The sequence below is a fragment of the Piliocolobus tephrosceles genome, chromosome 7 (assembly GCF_002776525.5).
Source record: "Piliocolobus tephrosceles isolate RC106 chromosome 7, ASM277652v3, whole genome shotgun sequence".
Classification (NCBI taxonomy): Eukaryota; Metazoa; Chordata; class Mammalia; order Primates; family Cercopithecidae; genus Piliocolobus; species Piliocolobus tephrosceles.
This window is the reverse complement of record NC_045440.1, coordinates 37526765-37546868: the sequence shown is the minus strand read 5'-3', so window position 1 is coordinate 37546868 and position 20104 is coordinate 37526765. Positions and strand designations below refer to the sequence as shown.

General features: G+C 39.2%; 1 protein-coding gene across 3 annotated transcripts in view; it reads right to left on the bottom strand.

The window, feature by feature from the left end:
• The window catches only part of ADAM32 (ADAM metallopeptidase domain 32), a 194334-nt gene that overhangs the window by 153218 nt on the left and 21012 nt on the right, over positions 1 to 20104 (bottom strand). For all 3 annotated transcript variants that reach the window (XM_023214500.2, XM_023214501.1, XM_023214498.1), the window contains exons 3-4: positions 13135 to 13196; positions 2642 to 2717 (exon numbers count right to left, since the gene is read on the bottom strand). In XM_023214500.2, the coding sequence (XP_023070268.1) occupies positions 2642 to 2717; positions 13135 to 13196 (138 nt within the window). The remainder of the gene's footprint in view (positions 1 to 2641; positions 2718 to 13134; positions 13197 to 20104) is intronic.

Here is a 20104-nt window from a genome sequence, read left to right as displayed (position 1 = left end):
TGATAGTAGCATTGAGTCTAGGAAAGAAAAAAAGTAAAGTAGTTACTTAATGATAGTAGCATTGAGTCTAGGAAAGAAAAAAAGTAAAGTAGTTACTTAGGAAGTGACAAAACTTTCTAGTGACTTCCTACTTCTATACTTGATAGAACCTTCTGAATATTTTTCACAGGCTCCATGATTTTTATCAGTACAAGTAAAGTGACATTCAGAAAAAAATTTCTCCCCATAATTGCCACTTACACTATATTAACTACACTTTATAATGGATTATGACCTGAGATTACTATTTTACACCCGGCTTCCAAAGTGTTGTCTCATGCTTCAGGTAAAAATATCTCCCAGTATATAAATTTAGGTCCTCAATTAAAAGACAAAAATGGTAAATCTGGATTTCTTTAAAAACCTAATTAATATGGTGCTAAAAAAGAGTCATAAAAATACAATGACACAGGAAAATTGAAGGGCTAGATGCCAACACAAACCGAAAGGATGATTCTGAATTTGCACTAAGAGAGGAAATGTGGACTTTAAGGCCAGAAACATTACTAGAGATAAACAGAGACATGTGGTAATGATAATCATTTCAATTTACCAGGAAGACACAAATATTCCAAATTGGCATTCACTTAATAATACAGCTTCAAAATATATAAAGTCACAATTGAAAGAATAGTAAAAATTTAAAAATCTGCAGTTATAAAAAGTTCTTTAAAGTTAATTTCTCTTAGTAACTGATAGATCAAGTGTTCAGAATCTACGAAAGGTTTGAACAACGTGGTTAGTATGACCTAGTTAATACACGCAGAATACTATACCTAAAAACTTTAGAATATATGCTTTCTAAACACTCATGGAACATCTACAAAATGGAAACCATACTCCAGGCCATAAAGCAGGACTTAACAGATTGTAAAGGAATTAAATTGTACAGAATTAGTCTCTGAGCACAGTACAATCAAGCTAGAGATACACAGAGTCACAAACATTGTCACAGATGTGAAAATTATATAATTTCCAATATCCAATGGTGCTGTAAATTTTATTATAAATAAAGTTAAGATTTCTTATTAACACACTGCTTAGATGGAACTAAGGGAAGGAAAAGGGAACAGTAAAGCAAAATGATGATCCCATCCAATGTAAATGAAGCAACATATCTAGTTTAATATTTCAACAAATTTTTATTATATTCCAAGTATGTGCTAGGCACTTTTCTAGGCACTGGTGTTACATCAGTGAATAAAACAGACCAAAAGCCCTGTCCTTGGGATGATTATATTGCACTGAGGAGACAGAAAATAAAGTAAATAAATAAAATATATATGATAAATCATGTATTGATAACTGCCATGGGAAAAGGGCAAAAAAAAAAAAAAAAAAAGGTCAAGGAAATGGAGTATTAAGAGTAAGAGACCAATTTAAAGTAGGGGTTAGTCAAGGACTAATAGGGTGATTTTGAGTAAAGACCTGAAGGAAATGAGGACGAAAAACATATGGGTCTGTTGGGGAAAAAACAAGCATTTGGATACCGGGAAATAGAAAGCATGAAGTCTTTGAAAGGAGAACATAGCTGTTATATTTGAAGAACAAGGCTGGAACAAAGTGAACGAGGTAGAAAATAACAGGAAATGAGGTCAGAGAGGTAAAAGGGAACCGGGTGACTCTGGCTTTCACTCTGTGAGTGGTGGGAGGCCATCCGTGGAGGGTTCTGAGCAGAGAAGCAGGATAATCTGACTATGTCTTAACAGGATCAATATGGTCACCATATTGAGAACTGACTGAGGCCCGGCATGGTGGCTCACACCTGTAATCCTAGCACTTTGGGAGGTTGAGGTAGACACCTGAAGTCAGGGGTTCGAGACAAGCCTGGCCAACATGGTGAAACCCTATCTCTACTAAAAATATAAAAATTAGCTGGGCGTGGTGGTGCATGCCTATAATCCCAAATACTCAGGTGGCCAAGGCAGGAGAATCGCTTGAACCCAGGAGGTGGAGGTTTCAGTGAGCCGGGATTGCACCATTGCACTCTAGCCTGGGCAAAATAAATAAATAAATACAAAAATAAATAAATAAAGGGATAAATAAATAAAATGAAGGGATGGACAAGGTGAGGAAGCAGGGAGATTATTCAGGAAGTTATGGCAATAATCCAAACTAGAGATGGCGTTTACTTGGAAATGGTTGGTCTCAGTGGATAGAGGAAGAGGAAGAAAGTGGATGCTGGACACTTAGTTTGAAGGGCAGGGTCAGTTGGATTTATGGATGTATAAATGATGGATGAGATGAGGAAGAGTTAAGAAAAAAGAAAGAGTTTTTGATCTGTGATTTGTGTCTCATAACATTTGTGTCCACATTTCTCATTAATTTATATTCTTACAAACAAAATATAAATAAATAATAAATATTCTATTTAACAAAATATCTATAATTAAAAAAATAGTGACTATGTTCTCGGCAATGCGAAAGGTGCTAAGTCAATCTAATTTGTCTTTACCAAAACTTCAGGAGAAGCCTGATCATTAATCAATAAATATCTTAAATATATCCCCTGTGAATCCTGAGAGCCTTCCGTATAATAAAGCATTTATTTAATGCAAAAAAAAATTTTTTTAAACTATAAAACACAGAATTTAAATCGTACCTGAATATCTGAAGAACGAGCATTCATGGATCCTTGATCATACAAATAAATCATAAAATTATCTGCTAAAAAATATCTGAATATAAAAAAGAGGAAATTTTTTAAATTATTCTTTTTGAAACATATAAAAACACAGTAAACTTGACACTCTCAGCCAAAATCTGACCCACCCTCTGTTTTGTAAATAAAGGTTTATTAAAACACAGCCACACCCATTCACCCACATATTGTCATGGCTCTTTTCATGCTATGAGAGGTTAACTAGTTTTGACAAAGAACATATGGCCTTCAAAGTCTAAAACATTTACTATCTGAATCTTTAGATAAAATGTCGTTAACCTGATATAAAGGTAATATTTTCTTTTGACATATATTTAATGTTTACTTAAAGCAATATACATTTACTCAAAATAGTTTTCCTACCTTAATGGACTCCTTTTAAGAAAAAAAGAAGAGACTGAAAGAAGAGCATTCTAAAATGTAAAAGATGGCCAGACGTGGTGGCTCACACCTGTAATCCCAACACTTTGGGAGGCCAAGGTGGGCAGATCACCTGAGGTCAGGAGTTTGGAACCAGCCTGGCCAACATGGTGAAACCCTGTCTCTACTGAAAATGCAAAAGTTACTTGGGTGTGGTGGTGGGCACCTATAATCCCAGCTACTCAGGAGGCTAAGGTAGGAGAATCTCTTGAACCCAAGAGGCAGTGAGCCGAGATCACACCACTGCACTCCAGCCTGGGCGACAGAGTGAGACTCCGTCTCAAAAAAAAAAAAAAAAAAAAAATTAATAGACATAAACAGGATGTTGGATTGTCAGAGTTTTCTGTTCTTACATTCTTTCTAAAGCTTTATTACTATGCACATATATTACTTTTATAATGAAGTGGAAGAGTATTGTATAAAGGTCATATTCATCTGAGCATATGTACTGAAACATCCAGTGTAAGTTCAACTTTGGTATTAATCCCTGTACTCATGATGCTATTTTAGTTATGCTTCCTCACTTCATGTTCACTCTTCAACCCAACGTAACTTAATTAGGCCACCCACACTAGCTTCTGTTGGAAAGCCTCCACTCAAACTGATCTCACAGTTTTACGTCAAGTAAAAATACTCTGAAAGCAGCCAGGCGGGGTGGCTCACTCCTGTAATCCCAAAACTTAGGGAGGCCATGGTGTAGGTATTGCTTTGGGCTCAGGAGTTCGAGACCAGCCTGGGTAACAAGGCAAAACCTCATCTCTACCAAAAATACCAAAATTAGCCAGGTGTGGTGGTATACTCATGTGGTCCCGGCTACTCGGGAGGCTGAGGTGAGAGGATCACTTGAGCCAGGAGTTCAAGGCTACAGTTAGCTGAGATCGCACCACTGCTTTCCAGCCTGGGTGACAGAGAGAGACCCTGTCTCAAAAACAAATACATAATAAAAATAATTTTAAAATAAATAAAACAAAAAATAAATAAATAAAATACTCTCAAGTATTTCCTACTGTGGACCACATTCCCCTTCTTGAAACCATCTCTTCTTCAGCGATAATGATAGATACCACTTCCTCCTGGTTCTCCTGTCTTTCTACATTTTTAAGTCCCTTTATTTGGATCCTTCCTTCATCCCTTAAATGTTTCCATGGCATTCAATTCTAGGCTGTTTCTCTTTCTTACCTTTAACATACACCCCCACCTGTATAGATTTATCTTGTTCATTTCTGTGGTTTCATTTACCACTTATATAAAAAGGTTGCTTTGAGTATTATAGCTTTGCAATATATTTGAAGTCAGGTAGTGTGATGCCTCAGCTTTGTTTTTTTTTTTTTTTTTTTTTTTTTTTGTTCAGTATTGCTTTGGCTATTCAGGGCCTTTTGGGGGTTCCATAGGAATTTTACTATTTCTGTGAAAAATGTCATTGGAATTTTGATAGGGATTGCATTGAATCTGTGGATCGTTTTGGACAGTATGGACATTTTAATAATATTAACTCTTCCAATCCATGTTCTTTCCATTTATTTGTGTCTTCCTCAATTCCCTTCTTCATGTTTCATAGCTCTCAGTATACAGATCTTCCACCTCCTTGGTTAAACTCCTATGTATTTTATTTTTTGTAGCTATTGTACATGGGGTTGTTTTCTTGATTTCATTTTGGGAAAATTTGTTATTAATGTATAGAAATGCTATGATTTTTGTATGTTGATTTTATATCCCACAACTTCACTGAATTTGACTATTGGTTCTAACAAATTTTGGTGGAGTCCTTAGGGTCTTCTATAAGTAATCTACATATAAGATTATGTCACCTGCAACAGGAACAATTTAACATCTCTCTTTCCCATTAGGATGCCTTTTATTCGTTGTTCTTGCCTAATTGCTCTTGCTAGGACTTCTAATACTATGTTGAATAGAAGAGGTGAAAGAAAATGGGCATGCTTATCTTGTTCCTGATATTAGATGAAAAACTTTCAACTTTTTACCACTGAGTATGATGTTAGCTATGGCTTTGTCATATATGACCTTTATTGTTTTAAGGTATATCTCTTCTAGGTCTAATTTGCAGAGAGTTTTCGTCACGAAAGAATGTGGATACTCACACTTCTCTCCCCCATTCTAAACTAAATTAACTGCCATCAGGACATTTTCCCTTGTGGGATATCCCACAAGCACCTCATATCCAGCATCTCCAACAGGGAGCCATAATACCTGACTCAGGTCTGTTCTCATCCTCCCTCTACCCCACCAAATCCCTGCCACCGCTATAGTCAATCTGTTACTACATCTTTTTTCTGTTGCATCAGCATTTTCTGAAAAACAAAAAAGGGAGGCCTGTTTCCAAGATGGCAAAACAGGAACATCTCTGGTCTGCAGCTCCCAGCAAGATCAATGCAGAAGAGCAGTGATTTCTGCATTTCCAACTGAGGTACCTGGTTCATCTCACTGGGACTGGTTGGAGAGTGGGTGCAGCCCACAGAGGGTGAGCTGAAGCAGGATGGGGTGTCATCTCATGTGGGAAGTGCAAGGGGTCGGGAGATTTACCCTTCCTAGCCAAGGGAAGCTGTGACAGACTGTACCTGGAGAAACTGTACACTCCTGACCAAATACTGTACTTTTCCCACAGTCTTAGTAAGCAGCAGACCAGGATATACTCTCCTGTGCCTGGCTCAGCAGGTCCCATGCCCATGGAGCCTTGCTCACTGCTAGCGCAGCAGTCTGAGATTAACCTGCAACGCAGCAGCTTGATGAGGGGAGGGTCATCCACCATTACTGAGGCTTGAATAGCCTACACTGTAAACAAAGTGGCCAGGAAGCACGAACTGTGCGGATTCCACCACAGCTCAGCAAGGCCAACTACTTTTATAGATTCTACCTCTGGGGGCAGGGCATAGTAGAACAAAAGGCAGCAGACAGCTTCTGCAGACTTAAATGTTCCTGTCTGACAGCTCTGAAGAGAGCAGTGGTTCTCTCAGCAGGCGTACGAGCTCCGAGAATGGACAGACTGCCTCCTCAAGCAGGTCCCTGACCCCCATGTAGCCTGACTGGGAAACACCTCCCAGTAGGGGCCGACAGACACCTCAAACAAGCAGGTACCTCAAACAAGCAGGTACCTCTCTGGGATGAAGCTTCCAGAGGAAAGATCAGGCAGCAATATTTGCTGTTCTGCAGCCTCCACTGGTGATACCCAGGCAAACAGAGTCTGGAGTGGACCTACAGCAAACTACAACAGACCTGCAGCTGAGGGGTCTGACTGTTAGAAGCAATTAACAAACAGAAAGGAATAGCATCAACATCAACAAAAAGGACATCCACACCAAAACCCCATCCGTAGGTCACCAACATCAAAGACCAAAGGTAGATAAAACCACAAAGATGGGGAGAAACCAGAGCAGAAAAGCTGAAAATTCCAAAAAAAAAAAAAAAAAAAAGAGCGCCTCTTCTCCTCCAAAGAATTTCAGCTCTTCACCAGCAAGGGAACAAAATTGGATGGAGAATGAGTTTGACAAACTGACAGAAGTAGACTTCAGAAGGTCGGTAATAACAAAACTTCCCTGAGCTAAAGGAGCACATTCTAACCCATCGCAAGGAAGCTAAAAAGCTTGAAAAAAGGTTAGACGAATGGCTAACTAGAATAAACAGTGTAGAGAAGACCTTAAATGATCTGGTGGAGGTGAAAACCATGGCACAAGAGCTTCATGACGTACGCACAAGCTTTCAATTCGATCAAGTGGAAGAAAGGATATCTGTGATTAAAGATCAAATTAATGAAATAAAGTGAGAAGAAAAGATTAGAGAAAAAAAAGAGTGAAAAGAAACTAACAAAGCCTCCAAGAAATATGGGACTATGTGAAAACACCAAATATACATTTGATTGGTGTACTGGAAAGAGACGGGGAGAATGGAACCAAGTTAGAAAACACTCTTCAGGATATTATCCAGGAGAACTTCCCTAACCTAGCAAGGCAAGCGAACATTCCAATTCAGGAAATACAGAGAACACCACAAAGATACTCCTTGAGAAGAGCAACCCCAAGACACATAACTGTCAGATCCGTCAAGGTTAAAATGAAGGAAAAAAATGTTAAGGGTAGCCAGAGAGAAAGGTTGGCTTACCTACCAACAAAGGGAAGCCCGTCATACTAACAGCAGATCTCTCAGCAGAAACCCTACAAGCCAGAAGAAGTGGGGGCCAATATTCAACATTCTTAAAGAAAAGAATTGTCAACCCAGAATCTCATATCCAGCCAAACTAAGCTTCATAAGTGAAGGAGAGATAAAATCCTTTACAAACAAGCAAATGCTGAGAGATTTTGTCACCACCAGGCTTGCCTTACAAGAGCTCCTGAAGGAAACACTAAATGTGGAAAGGAACAGCTGGTACCAACCACTGCAAAAACATGCCAAATGGCAAACACCATCAATGTTATGAAGAAACTACATCAAGTAACGGGCAAAATAACCAGCTAACATGATAATGACAGGATCAAATTCACACATAACAGTATTAACCTTAAATGTAAATGGACTAAATGCCCAAATTAAAAGACACAGACTGGCAAATTGGATAAAGACTCAAGACCCATTGGTGTGCTGTATTTAGGAAATCCATCTCATGTGCAAAAACGCACATAGGCTCAAAATAAAGGGATGGAGGATGATCTACCGAGCAAATGGAAAGCAAAAAAATAAAAATAAATAAAAAACAGGGGTGGCAATCCTAGTCTCTGATAAAACAGACCTTAAACCAACAAAGATCAAAAGAAACAAAGAAGGCCACTACATAATGGTAAAGGGATCAATTCAACAAAAAGAGCTAACTATCCTAAATATATATGCACCCAATACAGGAGCACCCAGATTCATAAAGCAAGTCCTTAGAGACCTACAAAGAGACTTAGACTCCCACACAATAATAATGAGAGACTTTAACACCCCACTGTCAACATTAGACAGATCAATGAGACAGAAGGTTAATAAGGATATCCAGGACTTGAACTCAGCTCGGGACCAAGTGGACCTAACAGACATCTACAGAACTCTCCACCCCAAAACAACAGAATATACATTCTTCTCAGCACCACATGGCATTTATTCTAAAGTTGACCATATTGTTGGTAGTAAAACGCTCCTCAGCAAATGTAAAAGAACAGAAATCACAACAAACTGTCTCTCAGACCACAGTGCAATCAAATTAGAACTCAGGATTAAGAAACTCACTCAAAACCACACAACTACATGGAAACTGAACAACCTGCTCCTGAATGACTACTGGGTAAATAAAATAATGAAATGAAGGGAGAAATAAAGATTTTCTTTGAAACCAATGAGAACAAAGACACAATGTACTAGAATCTCTTGAACACATTTAAAGCAGTGTGTAGAGGGAAATTTATAGCACTAAATGCCCACAAGAGAAAGCAGGAAAGATCTAAAATCGACACCCTAACATCACAATGAAAAGAACTAGAGAAGCAAGAGCAAACAAATTCAAAAGCTAGCAGAAGGCAAGAAATAACTAAGATCACAGCAGAACTGAAGGAGATAGAGACACAAAAAACCCTTCAAAAAATCAATGAATCCAGGAGCTGGTTTTTTGAAAAGATCAACAAAGTTGATAGACCACTAGCAAGATTAATAAAGAAGAAAAGAGAGAAGAATCTAATAGACACAATAAAAAATGATAAAGGGGATATCACCACCAATCCCACAGAAATACAAACTACCATTAGAGAATACTATAAACACCTCTGTGCAAATAAACTAGAAAATCTAGAAGAAATAGATAAATTCCTGGACACATACACCCTCCCAAGACTAAGCCAGGAAGAAGTTGAATCTCTGAATAGACCAATAACATGTTCTGAAATTGAGGCAATAATTAATAGCCTACCAACCAAAAAAAGTCCAGGACCAGATGGATTCACAGCCTAATTCTACCAGAGGTACAAAGAGGAGCTGGTATCATTCCTTCTGAAACTATTTCAATCAATAGAAAAAGAGGGAATCCTCCCTAACTCATTTTATGAGGCCAGCATCATCGTGATACCAAAGCCTAGTAGAGACATAACAAAAAAAGAGAATTTTAGGCCAATATCCCTGATGAACATCATGTCAAAAATCCTCAAAAAATTACTGGCAAACCAAATCCAGCAGCACATCAAAAAGCTTATCCACGATCAAGTCGGCTTCATCCCTGGGATGTAAGTCTGGTTCACCATATGCAAATCAATAAATGTAATCCATCACATAAACAGAACCAATGACAAAAACCACATGATTATTGATGCAGAATAGATGCAGAAAAGGCCTTTGACAAAATTCAACAGCCCTTCATGCTTAAAAAAACTCTCAATAAACTAGGTATTGATGGAATGTATCTCAAAATGATAAGAGCTATTTATGACAAACCCACAGCCAATATCATAGTGAATGGGCAAAAATGGGAGGCATTCCCTTTGAAAACCCACACAAGACAAGGATGCCCTCTCTCACCACTCCTATTCAACATAGTGTTAGAAGTTCTGGCCAGGGCAATCAGGCAAGAGAAAGAAATAGAGGATATTCGATTAGGAAATGAGGAAGTCAAATTGTCCCTGTTTGCAGATGACATGTTGTATATTTAGAAAACCCCATCGTCTCAGCCCCAAATCTCCTTAAGCTGATAAGCAACTTCAGCAAAGTCTCAGAATACAAAATCAATGTGCGAAAATCACAAGCATTCCTATACACCAATGATAGATGAACAGAGAGCCAAATCATGAGTGAACTCCCACTCACAACTACTACAAAGAGAATAAAATACCTAGGAATCCAACTTACAAGGTATGTGAAGGACCTCTTCAAGGAGAATTACAAACCACTGCTCAACGAAATAAAAGAGGACACTAACAAATGGAAGAACATTTCATGCTCATAGATGGGAAGAATCAATATCATGAAAATGGCCATACTGCCCAAAGTAATTTATAGATTCAATGCTATCCCCATCAAGCTACCAATGACTTTCTTTGCAGAATTGGAAAAAACTACTTCAAAGTTCATATGGAACCAAAAAAGAATCCGCGTTGCCAAGACAATCCTAAGCAAAAAGAACAAAGCTGGAGGCATCACACTACCTGACTTCAAACTATACTACAAGGCTACAGTAACCAAAACAGCATGGTACTGGTACCAAAACAGATATATAGACCAATGGCACAGAAAAGAGGCCTCAGAAACAACACCACACATATATAACCATCTGATCTTTGACAAACTTGACAAAAACAAGAAATGGGGAAAGGATTCCCTATTTAATAAATGGTGCTGGGAAAGCTGGCTAGCCATATGTAGAAAGTTGAAATTGGATCCCTTCCTTACACCATACACAAAAATTAACTCAAGATGGGTTAAAGACTTAAATGTAAGACCTAACACCATAAAAACCCTAGAAGAAAACCTAGGCAATACCATTCAGGACATAGGCATGGGGGAAGACTTCACAACTACACCACCAAAAGCAATGGCAACAAAAGCCAAAATAGACAAATGGAATCTAACTAAACTAAAGAGCTTCTGCACAGCAAAAGAAACTATCATTAGAGTGAACAAGCAACCTACAGAATGAGAGAAAATCTTTGCAATCTACCCATCTAACAAAGAGCTAATATCCAGAATCTACAAAGAACTTAAACAAATTTACAAGAAAAAAAAAAAAAACCCATGAAAAAGTGGGCAAAGTACATGAACAGACACTTCTCAAAAGAAGACATTTATGCAGCCAACAGACATATGAAAAAATGCTCATCATCACTGGTCATCAGAGAAATGTAAATAAAAACCACAATGAGATACCATCTCACGCCACTTAGAATGGCGATCATTAAAAAGTCAGGAAACAACAGATACTGGAGAGGACATGGAGAAATAGGAACGCTTTTACACTGTTGGTGGGAGTGTAAATTAGTTTAACCATTGTGGAAGACAGTGTGGTGATTCCTCAAGGATCTAGAACCAGAAATACCATTTGACCCAGCCATCCAATTACTGGGCATATACCCAAAGGATTATAAATCATGCTACTATAAAGACACATGCACACATATGTTTATTGTGGCACTATTCACCATAGCAAAGACTTGGAACCAACCGAAATGTCCATTAATGATAGAATGGATAAAGAAAATATGGCACATATACACCATGGAATACTATGCAGCCATAAAAAAGGATGAGTTTATGTCCTTTGCAGGGACATGGAGGAAGCTGGAAACCATCATTCTCAGCAAACTATCACAAGGACAGAAAACCAAACACCACACATTCTCACTGATAGGTCGGGGTTGAACAATGAGAACACAAGGACACAGGTCGGGGGACATCACACACCAGGGCCTGTTGGGGGCTGGGAGGCTGGGGGAGGGATAGCATTAGGAGAAATACCTAATGTAAATGACGAGTTGAAGGGTGCAGCAAACTGACATGGCACATGTATACCTATGTAACAAACCTGCACGTTGTGCACATGTACCCTAGAACTTAAAGTATAATAATAAAAAAAAAAAACTAAAAACACACACAAAAAAAAAAAAAAAAAACAAAGGAAACTCCCTATCTCTATGCAGCCATAGTTCTGCTTCTCATTATTTTTCATATAAACTATTTGCTGTAGCTTCCTAATAGTCATTAGGCTATCATAATCATTAAGCGGTTAATTTCTCAAAACGATATACACATGTCCTATCCCTCTCCCAAGCTCAGGTCCCTCCATTTCTCAACACTGCTTATAGTCTTAATAAGATGTTCAAATGCAATGTGAGCTCTCTAACTTTCCCTCATACTCTTCGCAAAGATCTTTGGGTTATCGTCCACCATATTCCTTTTCTCTTCTGCCTAAAAGAGTAAGTTAACCTTTTCTTTGGCAGAATTACTTAGTATCTTACACACAATAAACCATTTGTTTACACCCCTTTTTTTTTTTTTCTTTTTTGAGACAGTGTCTTGTTCTGTCACCCAGGCTGGCACGCAGTGGCACCATCTCGGCTCACTGCAACCTCTGCCTCCCGTGTTCAAGCAATTCTCCTGCCTCAGCCTCCCGAGTAGCTGGGATTACAAGTGCATGCCACCATGCCTGGCTAATTTTTGTATTTTTTAGTAGAGACGGGGTTTCACCATGTTGGGCAGGCTGTTTTCAAACTCCTGACCTCAGGAGTTTGATCCACCTGCCTCAGCATCCCAAAGTGCTGGGATTACAGAGAGCCACCACGTGCAGCCTGTTTACGCCTTTCATCTCTCTTTTCTTCACCTTAAGAAATTTTCCATCAACCAATATATTTTGTTTTCTCTTTCTTCAAAATATCCATGTAAGCCTCTTTTTTCTCTGAGGGATGTTTTTGAAAAAGTCCATAATTGCTACCTCTAGTTTCTCATAATCCACCTCTTTCCAATGCCATATAGTCTAGTTTTACTAGCTTAGCTGAAGCTGTCCTCTTGAATGTCACAAATGACTTCCAAGCCAGCCTTTCCCAGTTGGGTTTACATCAGAGAATTAAACCCTATAGAAAATTATTTCAATTATTTAATAATTCTCTGAAGAGTGGCATATGGCTAGGACTATTTTCCATAAAGTATTCGCCAGCTCTGCAATATTATAGGATCTGTATTAAATCCCTATCCCATATTCCTCATGATCATCCCACTTCTCTGATAAACCCTAACTGATATAAATCAGCTACAGATTTATTTTTGTGACATCTGCCCTGATGATATAGGTCCTGCTGGTCCCGCCAACTTAATATTATAAATCAGTCTTCAGGAGATAAGTCCCTGTTTTTTGTTCTAACTCCCATTTACCAAAGACTACTGAGACATTAAAACCAAACTTTAATTAAGCCACAGGAGAGCATCTGTTTACTTAAGACAATCAAAAAAATTAATAATAACTCCATGTATTTTTCTCATACTCCATTTTCTATTATGAGTAAAGAGCTTCATAGAAACAAACTAAAATCCAAAACTAAAGAATAAAAATTTACCTTTGTTTAAGGTGCACAGTGTACAGTTTCTCATCTATTGGAATAATATAGGATATTTGTTCCTAGAGAATTGAAAACAACTGAGAGTGAAGACAAATTTAATACAAGAAGCAAAACAATAGTTTTATATCAATTAATCTCTTCCAACTATGCTTAAAACATCTTCATTACATTTCTCAGACTATATGTGATTTAAAATCTGCAACAAAACATCAAAAAAATAATATTTACTTATTTTATAATGGACTTTTACTATTTCCACACAAATAAACCCAGTCTAAGGATTGGCATAGGATTAAAAATCTACCTGTAACTAACCTGTAACCTCTTATGAATTAATAGGCCACGCGCTACGCTAAAATACCTATTTAGGTGGCATCATTGGGATAAGAGGATATTCCACATCAGTGAAGCTTACTCTGTCTGTCATAAAAATGATTTAACCATTTTCTTAAAAACTCTCCTAAGATGTATTGCCTTTTCCCTATATTTTAAACAGAAGATTATTGAACAAAATTTAATATTGTCTTTGATTTTATCTCTACTATTTTCAAGTTAGATATGAATGACAATAGGTTGGAATATCTGTAGGTCAGCGAACCTCAGTGATGAGATTTTATACAGCAAAAGGGAACATGTGAAAAGCAAGAGTTAGAGAAACAGAGGAAAAAATTAGTTAAAACATATAAAAATGAAAAGGACACAAATATCAAAACACAGAAAAAGGATAAGCATTCCAGGATCTCTGAAAATAAGAAGCAACCAGGGTACCAAACAGATCACAGAAGAATAAGGCAGGTTGTTGCCAGGTCAGAAATGAAACCAGAGTCAACATCATTGGTGGTAAGTCAACTTGATATCATGTACCCCACGATACGATGTCATGAGGAGAGCACCTCATCTCTACGTTAATCTTCCCTAAAATTCACTGAACATGAGAAAATATCAACAAATCCAAATCAAGGGGTGTTCTACAAAGTACCTGACCTCCTCAGAACTGTCAAGGTCATGAAATTCCAGGAAAGACTGAGAAACAGAGCAAAGGAGTCTGAGAGGGGGGCATGCTGGGTAGTATCGTGGATTGGATCCCAGAACAAAATGGACAGTAGAAGAAAAACAGGTTGAAATCCAGAAATCCAAATAAAGCAGTTTCCTTACTAGTAATGTATCAATATTAATTTCTTGTATTTAATAAATATAATGTATCCATGTAGCTACATAAGAGCTAACATTACAGGAAACTGAGTAAACAGTATATATGGGAACTCTGTAGTCTTTTAGCAATTTTTCCGTATATCTAAAATTCTTCCAAAATTTCAAAAGTTAATTTTTAAAAAAGAAAAAACAGACATAAATTGAGAAAAGGAGCAAAATAGGCATATGGCAAATATAAAGCAGAAGCACCAAAGAGAAAATCCTAATCCTGAAACATCAGAGCATCCTACTTTTAAAATTTGCATTGGTGACACTAGCTCCTTAGTGAGCCTGATCTGAATGTGATAACTGAACACAGATGCTTGAGCATCTTTATTTTTTTATTTTTATTTTTTATTTATTTATTTATTTGTGACAGAGTTTCACTCTTGTTGCTCAGGTTGAAGTGCAATGACGCCATCTCAGCTCATAGCAAATTTTGCCTCCTGGGTTCAAGTGATTCTCCTGCCTCAGCCTCTCAAGGAGCTGGAATTACAGGCATGTGCCACAACGCCCAGTTAATTTTGTATTTTTAGAAGAGACGGTGTTCCTCCATGCTGGTCAGGCTGGTCTCAAACTACCAACCTTAGGTGATCCGCCCGCCTCAGCCTCCCAAAGTGCTGGGATTACAGGCGTGAGCCACCGTGCCCGGCCCCATCTTTATCTTCTTTTAAGGTAGATTTGATATGCAAGCAGTTTCCCTGAGCAGTTCTTAGATGAATATTTTTCTCAAAACCAAAACTTAGTAACCATTATTAGTATCCCAGATAATACTTCTTTTAGCTATACTTTCACTATGGGTGTTATCATGAAATACCTTTGATTTGCAGGCTATATAGAGAAGTTTAGGTAGATCTTTAAAGAATGTAGAGGAGTTGATTAATGGAGGCCATAATTTACTAAACAATTATGGTAAATTTGTGTTTGCCTCCTCAACAAAGAGGTACCAAAACAGTGAGCAGATAAGCACATGTCAAACAGAGAATCTAGGAGAGAAAACTAGAATTTCAGCAGGGAAGGGACAGGGAACCTCTGAGGCCTGGAAGGAAAGGGAAGCAAAGAAGCAGCTGGGCTGGCCAGGATCGGCTGAGAGCCAGGAGAAGTCCCCATTGTAGAGAAGAAGCAAGCGAGAGGTATTCCACGGTCCAGGGTCCCTCCATGAATGCCTGCAATACAAGCCACAGGGGAGCCCCTGAGCCTTCACAGGCCCTGCCTAGCTGCACTCCTGGTGACTAAATTGTTTCAGAGGGAATTCACACTGAGTCCCACTCACCCTTCGATACCCAAGCAGAGGCAGCACAGCCCTATGGTGAAAGACCAGCCCCAGCATATTGCATCCTGCCCTGGGACCCAGAAGACCCATTTCCACAGCCCTGGAGCCCTGCTGACATCCCCCCATGTCCACCCACAGGGCTGCCACAGCGCAATGCCGGCTGAACAAGTGGGGCACCTGGATGCCCAGGTGCCTAGAGGCACCCAGCACTCTAGCCCACAAAGTGTACTACGCCCCAGAGAAGGGGTGATGTAGCACATTGGGAAGACCGCCCCCAGGACAAAGGGAGATGAAGCATGCACTCCCCAGAGCCTGAGAGCCACATGCCTGGGGCTGCCAACACTGACAGCAACCCCACACGCTCCCAGCAGCAGGGCCACTGCATGGTTGCATGGGCCTTCAGTAAGCCTGAGGACCAGCCCGTCCAAACGCAGTCCTTGGGCCTGAGGGCAAGCTCAGGCCACCCCAGCACCACTGGTGCCTACATGCACTATCCAGGGATCTGATATCTGGCAGCCCCATCTGCTACCAGCACCAGTGCCCATGCATGCCTCCCAGGGGCCTGGAAAATGGTCCACCTAGCCTGCCACAACCCCAACCAGTGCCCACCCACATGCACCAGCCAGGAGCCTGGAAACTGGCTGACCTAGCCTACTGCCACCACTAATGGTGTTCACATGCACCACCAGACAGCCTGAGGACTGGCCCACTACTGCCACTGCCACTGCTGGTGTCACATACTGCCTAGGGCCCAAGGCCCCATCCACCTGACCTGCCACTGCCACCACTGCGGACTGGCTTGCCTGGTTCCCCCATCTCCAGTAAAGCCTCGCCACAGTCCCCAGTCACAAACATAGCCTAATCTACTGGGAAACTCACAGACATCACTGATGTTGATTATAGTTGAAGAAATCATGTAGATATTACATCTCTGCACATGACAACAATATCTGCTTCTGATGTGAGTCTCAAGAAGCTTCCAACCGTGGTGGAAGGCAAAGGGGAGCAGATCACATGATGAGAGAGAAAGAAAGAAAGAGGGGGAGGTGCCAGGTCTCAACGAATAGATCAGGAATTCACTAATTACCATGAGGATGCCACTAAGCCATTTGTGAGGGACATCATGACCCAAACACCTCCAATAAGGCCCCACCTCCACCACTGGGGTCCAGTTTCAACATGGGGTTTGGGAGAACAAACATCCAAACAATGGCATGGTCAGAAAAAAAATATTTGAACAAATAATGGCCAAAACCATCCAAAATTTGAGGGAAAACATTAGTCTACACATCTAAAATCTCAGTCAACCTCAAGTAGAAAAAAATACAAGAAGATACACACCAAGATACATCATTTAGTATGTTGAAAGTCAAACATAAAGAGAAAATCTTGAAAATATCAAGAAAATAACTCATCATGTACAAGGAAGCTGCATTAATACAATTAGTGGCAGATTGTTCATTTGTAATAATGTAGGCCAGAAGGCAGTGAAAACATAAAAAGTGCTGAAAGAAAAAAAAAATCTATCAACTAACAATTTTATATCCAGCAAAATCTGTTTTTAAAATAGTGAAATAAAGTCCTGTCTTACAAGAAATACTGAAGAAATTTATTTAGGCTAATAGGAAATAACACCAGATGGTAACTCAAAAAGCAGGTTAATGTGTGAGCTAACATAAAAGACTTTAATAGTTTTTCTAATTTCTCCTTTCAATGTCTTTAAAAGATATAGCACTGTGAAAAAGCAATAATTATGATGATATATATTTGGGTTTAAAAAATATGGATGTAGTAATGTGACAAGAACAGTACAGAGAAGAAAGAATTCCATTATATTGGAGCAAAGTTTCTATATTTTATCAGAAATAAGTATTAATCTAAAGTAAATCACGATATTTAAGATATATTATAATACCTGGATCACCACAAAGAAAATAAGTAGTAAAAATAGCAAAATATTGAGTATAAATTCAACCATATAAATACCTATATTTGATGCAAATGATCTAGAAATCCAAACCAAAAAGCAGAGACAGATTGGTACAATGTATTAAAAACTAACCTCCAATTGGGCCAGGCGCAGTGGCTCATGTCTGTAATCCCAGCACTTTGGGAGGCCGAGGCAGGCAGATCACCTGAGGTCGGGAGTTTGAGACCAGCCTGACCAACATGGAGAAACCCTGTCTCTACTAAAAATACAAAATTAGCCAGGCATGGTGGTGCATGCCTGTAATCCCAGCTACTCAGGAGGCTGAGACAGGAGAATCACTTGAACCCGGGAGGCGGAGGTTGCAGTGAGCCGAGATTGCGCCACTACACTCCAGCCTGGGCAAGAAGAGCAAAACTCCATCTCAAAAAATAAAAAGTAAAAAATAACCTCCAATTACATGCTATCTACAAGGGAAACACCTTACATTCAACACCCAAATAGGTTGAAAATAAAAGAATGGAAATAAATATATTGTAAATAGTAACCTTAAAAAGAAGTTATACTAATATCAGACAATATAGGCTTAAAGACAAGAAATATTGTTAGAAAGAAAGAAGGACATTTCACAAAAGTAAAATCATCGCTGTATCCCAAAGACATAAAAATTATAAGTGCACACACATTAAACACCAAGCCTCAAAATACATGAAAGAACGACTGACAGAATTGAAAGAAGAAATAGACAATTCAATAATCATATTTGGAAACTTAAGTACTCCACTCACAATAATGGAGAGAACAACTAGACAAAAAATCAACAAGCACAAAAAAAATCTTTGAATGAAACTACTGAGGGTCTCATTCTGTCACCCAGACTGGAGTGCTGTGGCACAATCTCAGCTCACTGCAGGCTCTACCTTCTGGACTCAAGTGATACTCCGATACTCCCACCTCAGCCTCCCAGCTAGCTGGGACTTCAGGCATGTGCTACCATGGCTGGAATTTTTTTTTTTTCCCCCGTAGAGATGAGATCTCACTATGTTGCCTAGGCTGGTCTCAAACTCCTGGCCTCAAGAGATCCTCCTGGCTGGGTGTGGTGGCTCTCGCCTGTAATCCCAGCACTTTGGGAGGCTGAGGTGGGCGGATCATGAGGTCAGGAGATCGAGACCATCCTTGCTAACACGGTAAAAGCCCCCTCTCTACTAAAAATACAAAAAATTAGGGCATGGTGGTGGGCGCCTGTAGTCCCAGCTACTTGGGAGGCTAAGGCAGGAGAACGGTGTGAACCCAGGAGACAGAGCTTGCAGTGAGCCAAGATCATGCCCACTGCACTCCAGCCAGGGTGACAGAGCAAGACTCTGTTTCAACAACAACAACAAAAAAGAGATCTGCCTGCCTCAGATCCCAAAAGTGCCGGGATGATAGGCATGATAAATGAAACTATTAGCCAACACAAGCTAACTGACTAACCCAACAACTGCAGAATTCATATTCTTTTTAGTTCATAATTAATATTCTTCATGACTGACCGTATTCTAGGCCACAAAAAAGTCTCAAAAAATAGGCCGGGCGCAGTGGCTCAACCCTGTAATCCCAGCACTTTGGGAGGCCGAGATGGGCGGATCACGAGGTCAGGAGATCAAGACCATCCTGGCTAACACGGTGAAACCCCGTCTCTACTAAAAATACAAAAAACTACCCGGGTGAGGTGGCGGGCGCCTGTAGTCCCAGCTACTCGGGAGGCTGAGCCAGGAGAATGGCGGGAACCCGGGAGGCGGAACTTGCAGTGAGCTGAGATCCCGCCACTGCACTCCAGCCTGGGCAACAGAGCGAGACTCCATCTTAAAAAAAAAAAAAAAGTCTCAAAAAATTAAACTGAAAAGTACACTTTTTGCTTCAATTGAATTAAATTAGAATGAACAAGAGAAAAAATCTAGGAAATCCTCAAAAATCTGAAAATTTAAAAACACACTTCTAAATAACCCATGAATCAAAAAAATTGCAAATACAACTAGAAAATATTTTTATGAAAACAAAAACACACCATAGTGTAATTTATGGAATCCAGATAAAGCAATGTTTGTAGAGAAAAGTGTGGCTTTAGGTATCTATGTAGAAAGAAAAGAAAAGAAGAGAAGAGGAAGGTATCAAATCAATAACTTAAATTTCCACCTTAAGACATTTAAACAATCATAACAAATTAACCAAAAGCAAGCAGAAATAGCAAAAAAAATTAAAGCATAAATAAATGAAAACAGAAAAACAAAGAAAATCAATGAAACAAGATTATTCTTTGAAAAGATCAACAAAATGGACAAACCCTTAACTAGACTGACCAAGAAAAATAATATAAAAGACACAAATTACCAAAATAAGAAATAAAAAGGTACTTCTCTACTGTCCCTTAGAAATTTAAAGTATTATAAGAAAATGTAGGCAGGCAGATCACTTGAGGTCAGGAGTTCAAGACCAGCTAGGTCAACATGGTGGAACCCCATCTCTACTAAAAATACAAAAATTAGCGGAGCATGGTGGCAGGCACCTGTAATCCCAGCTACTTGGGAGGATGAGGC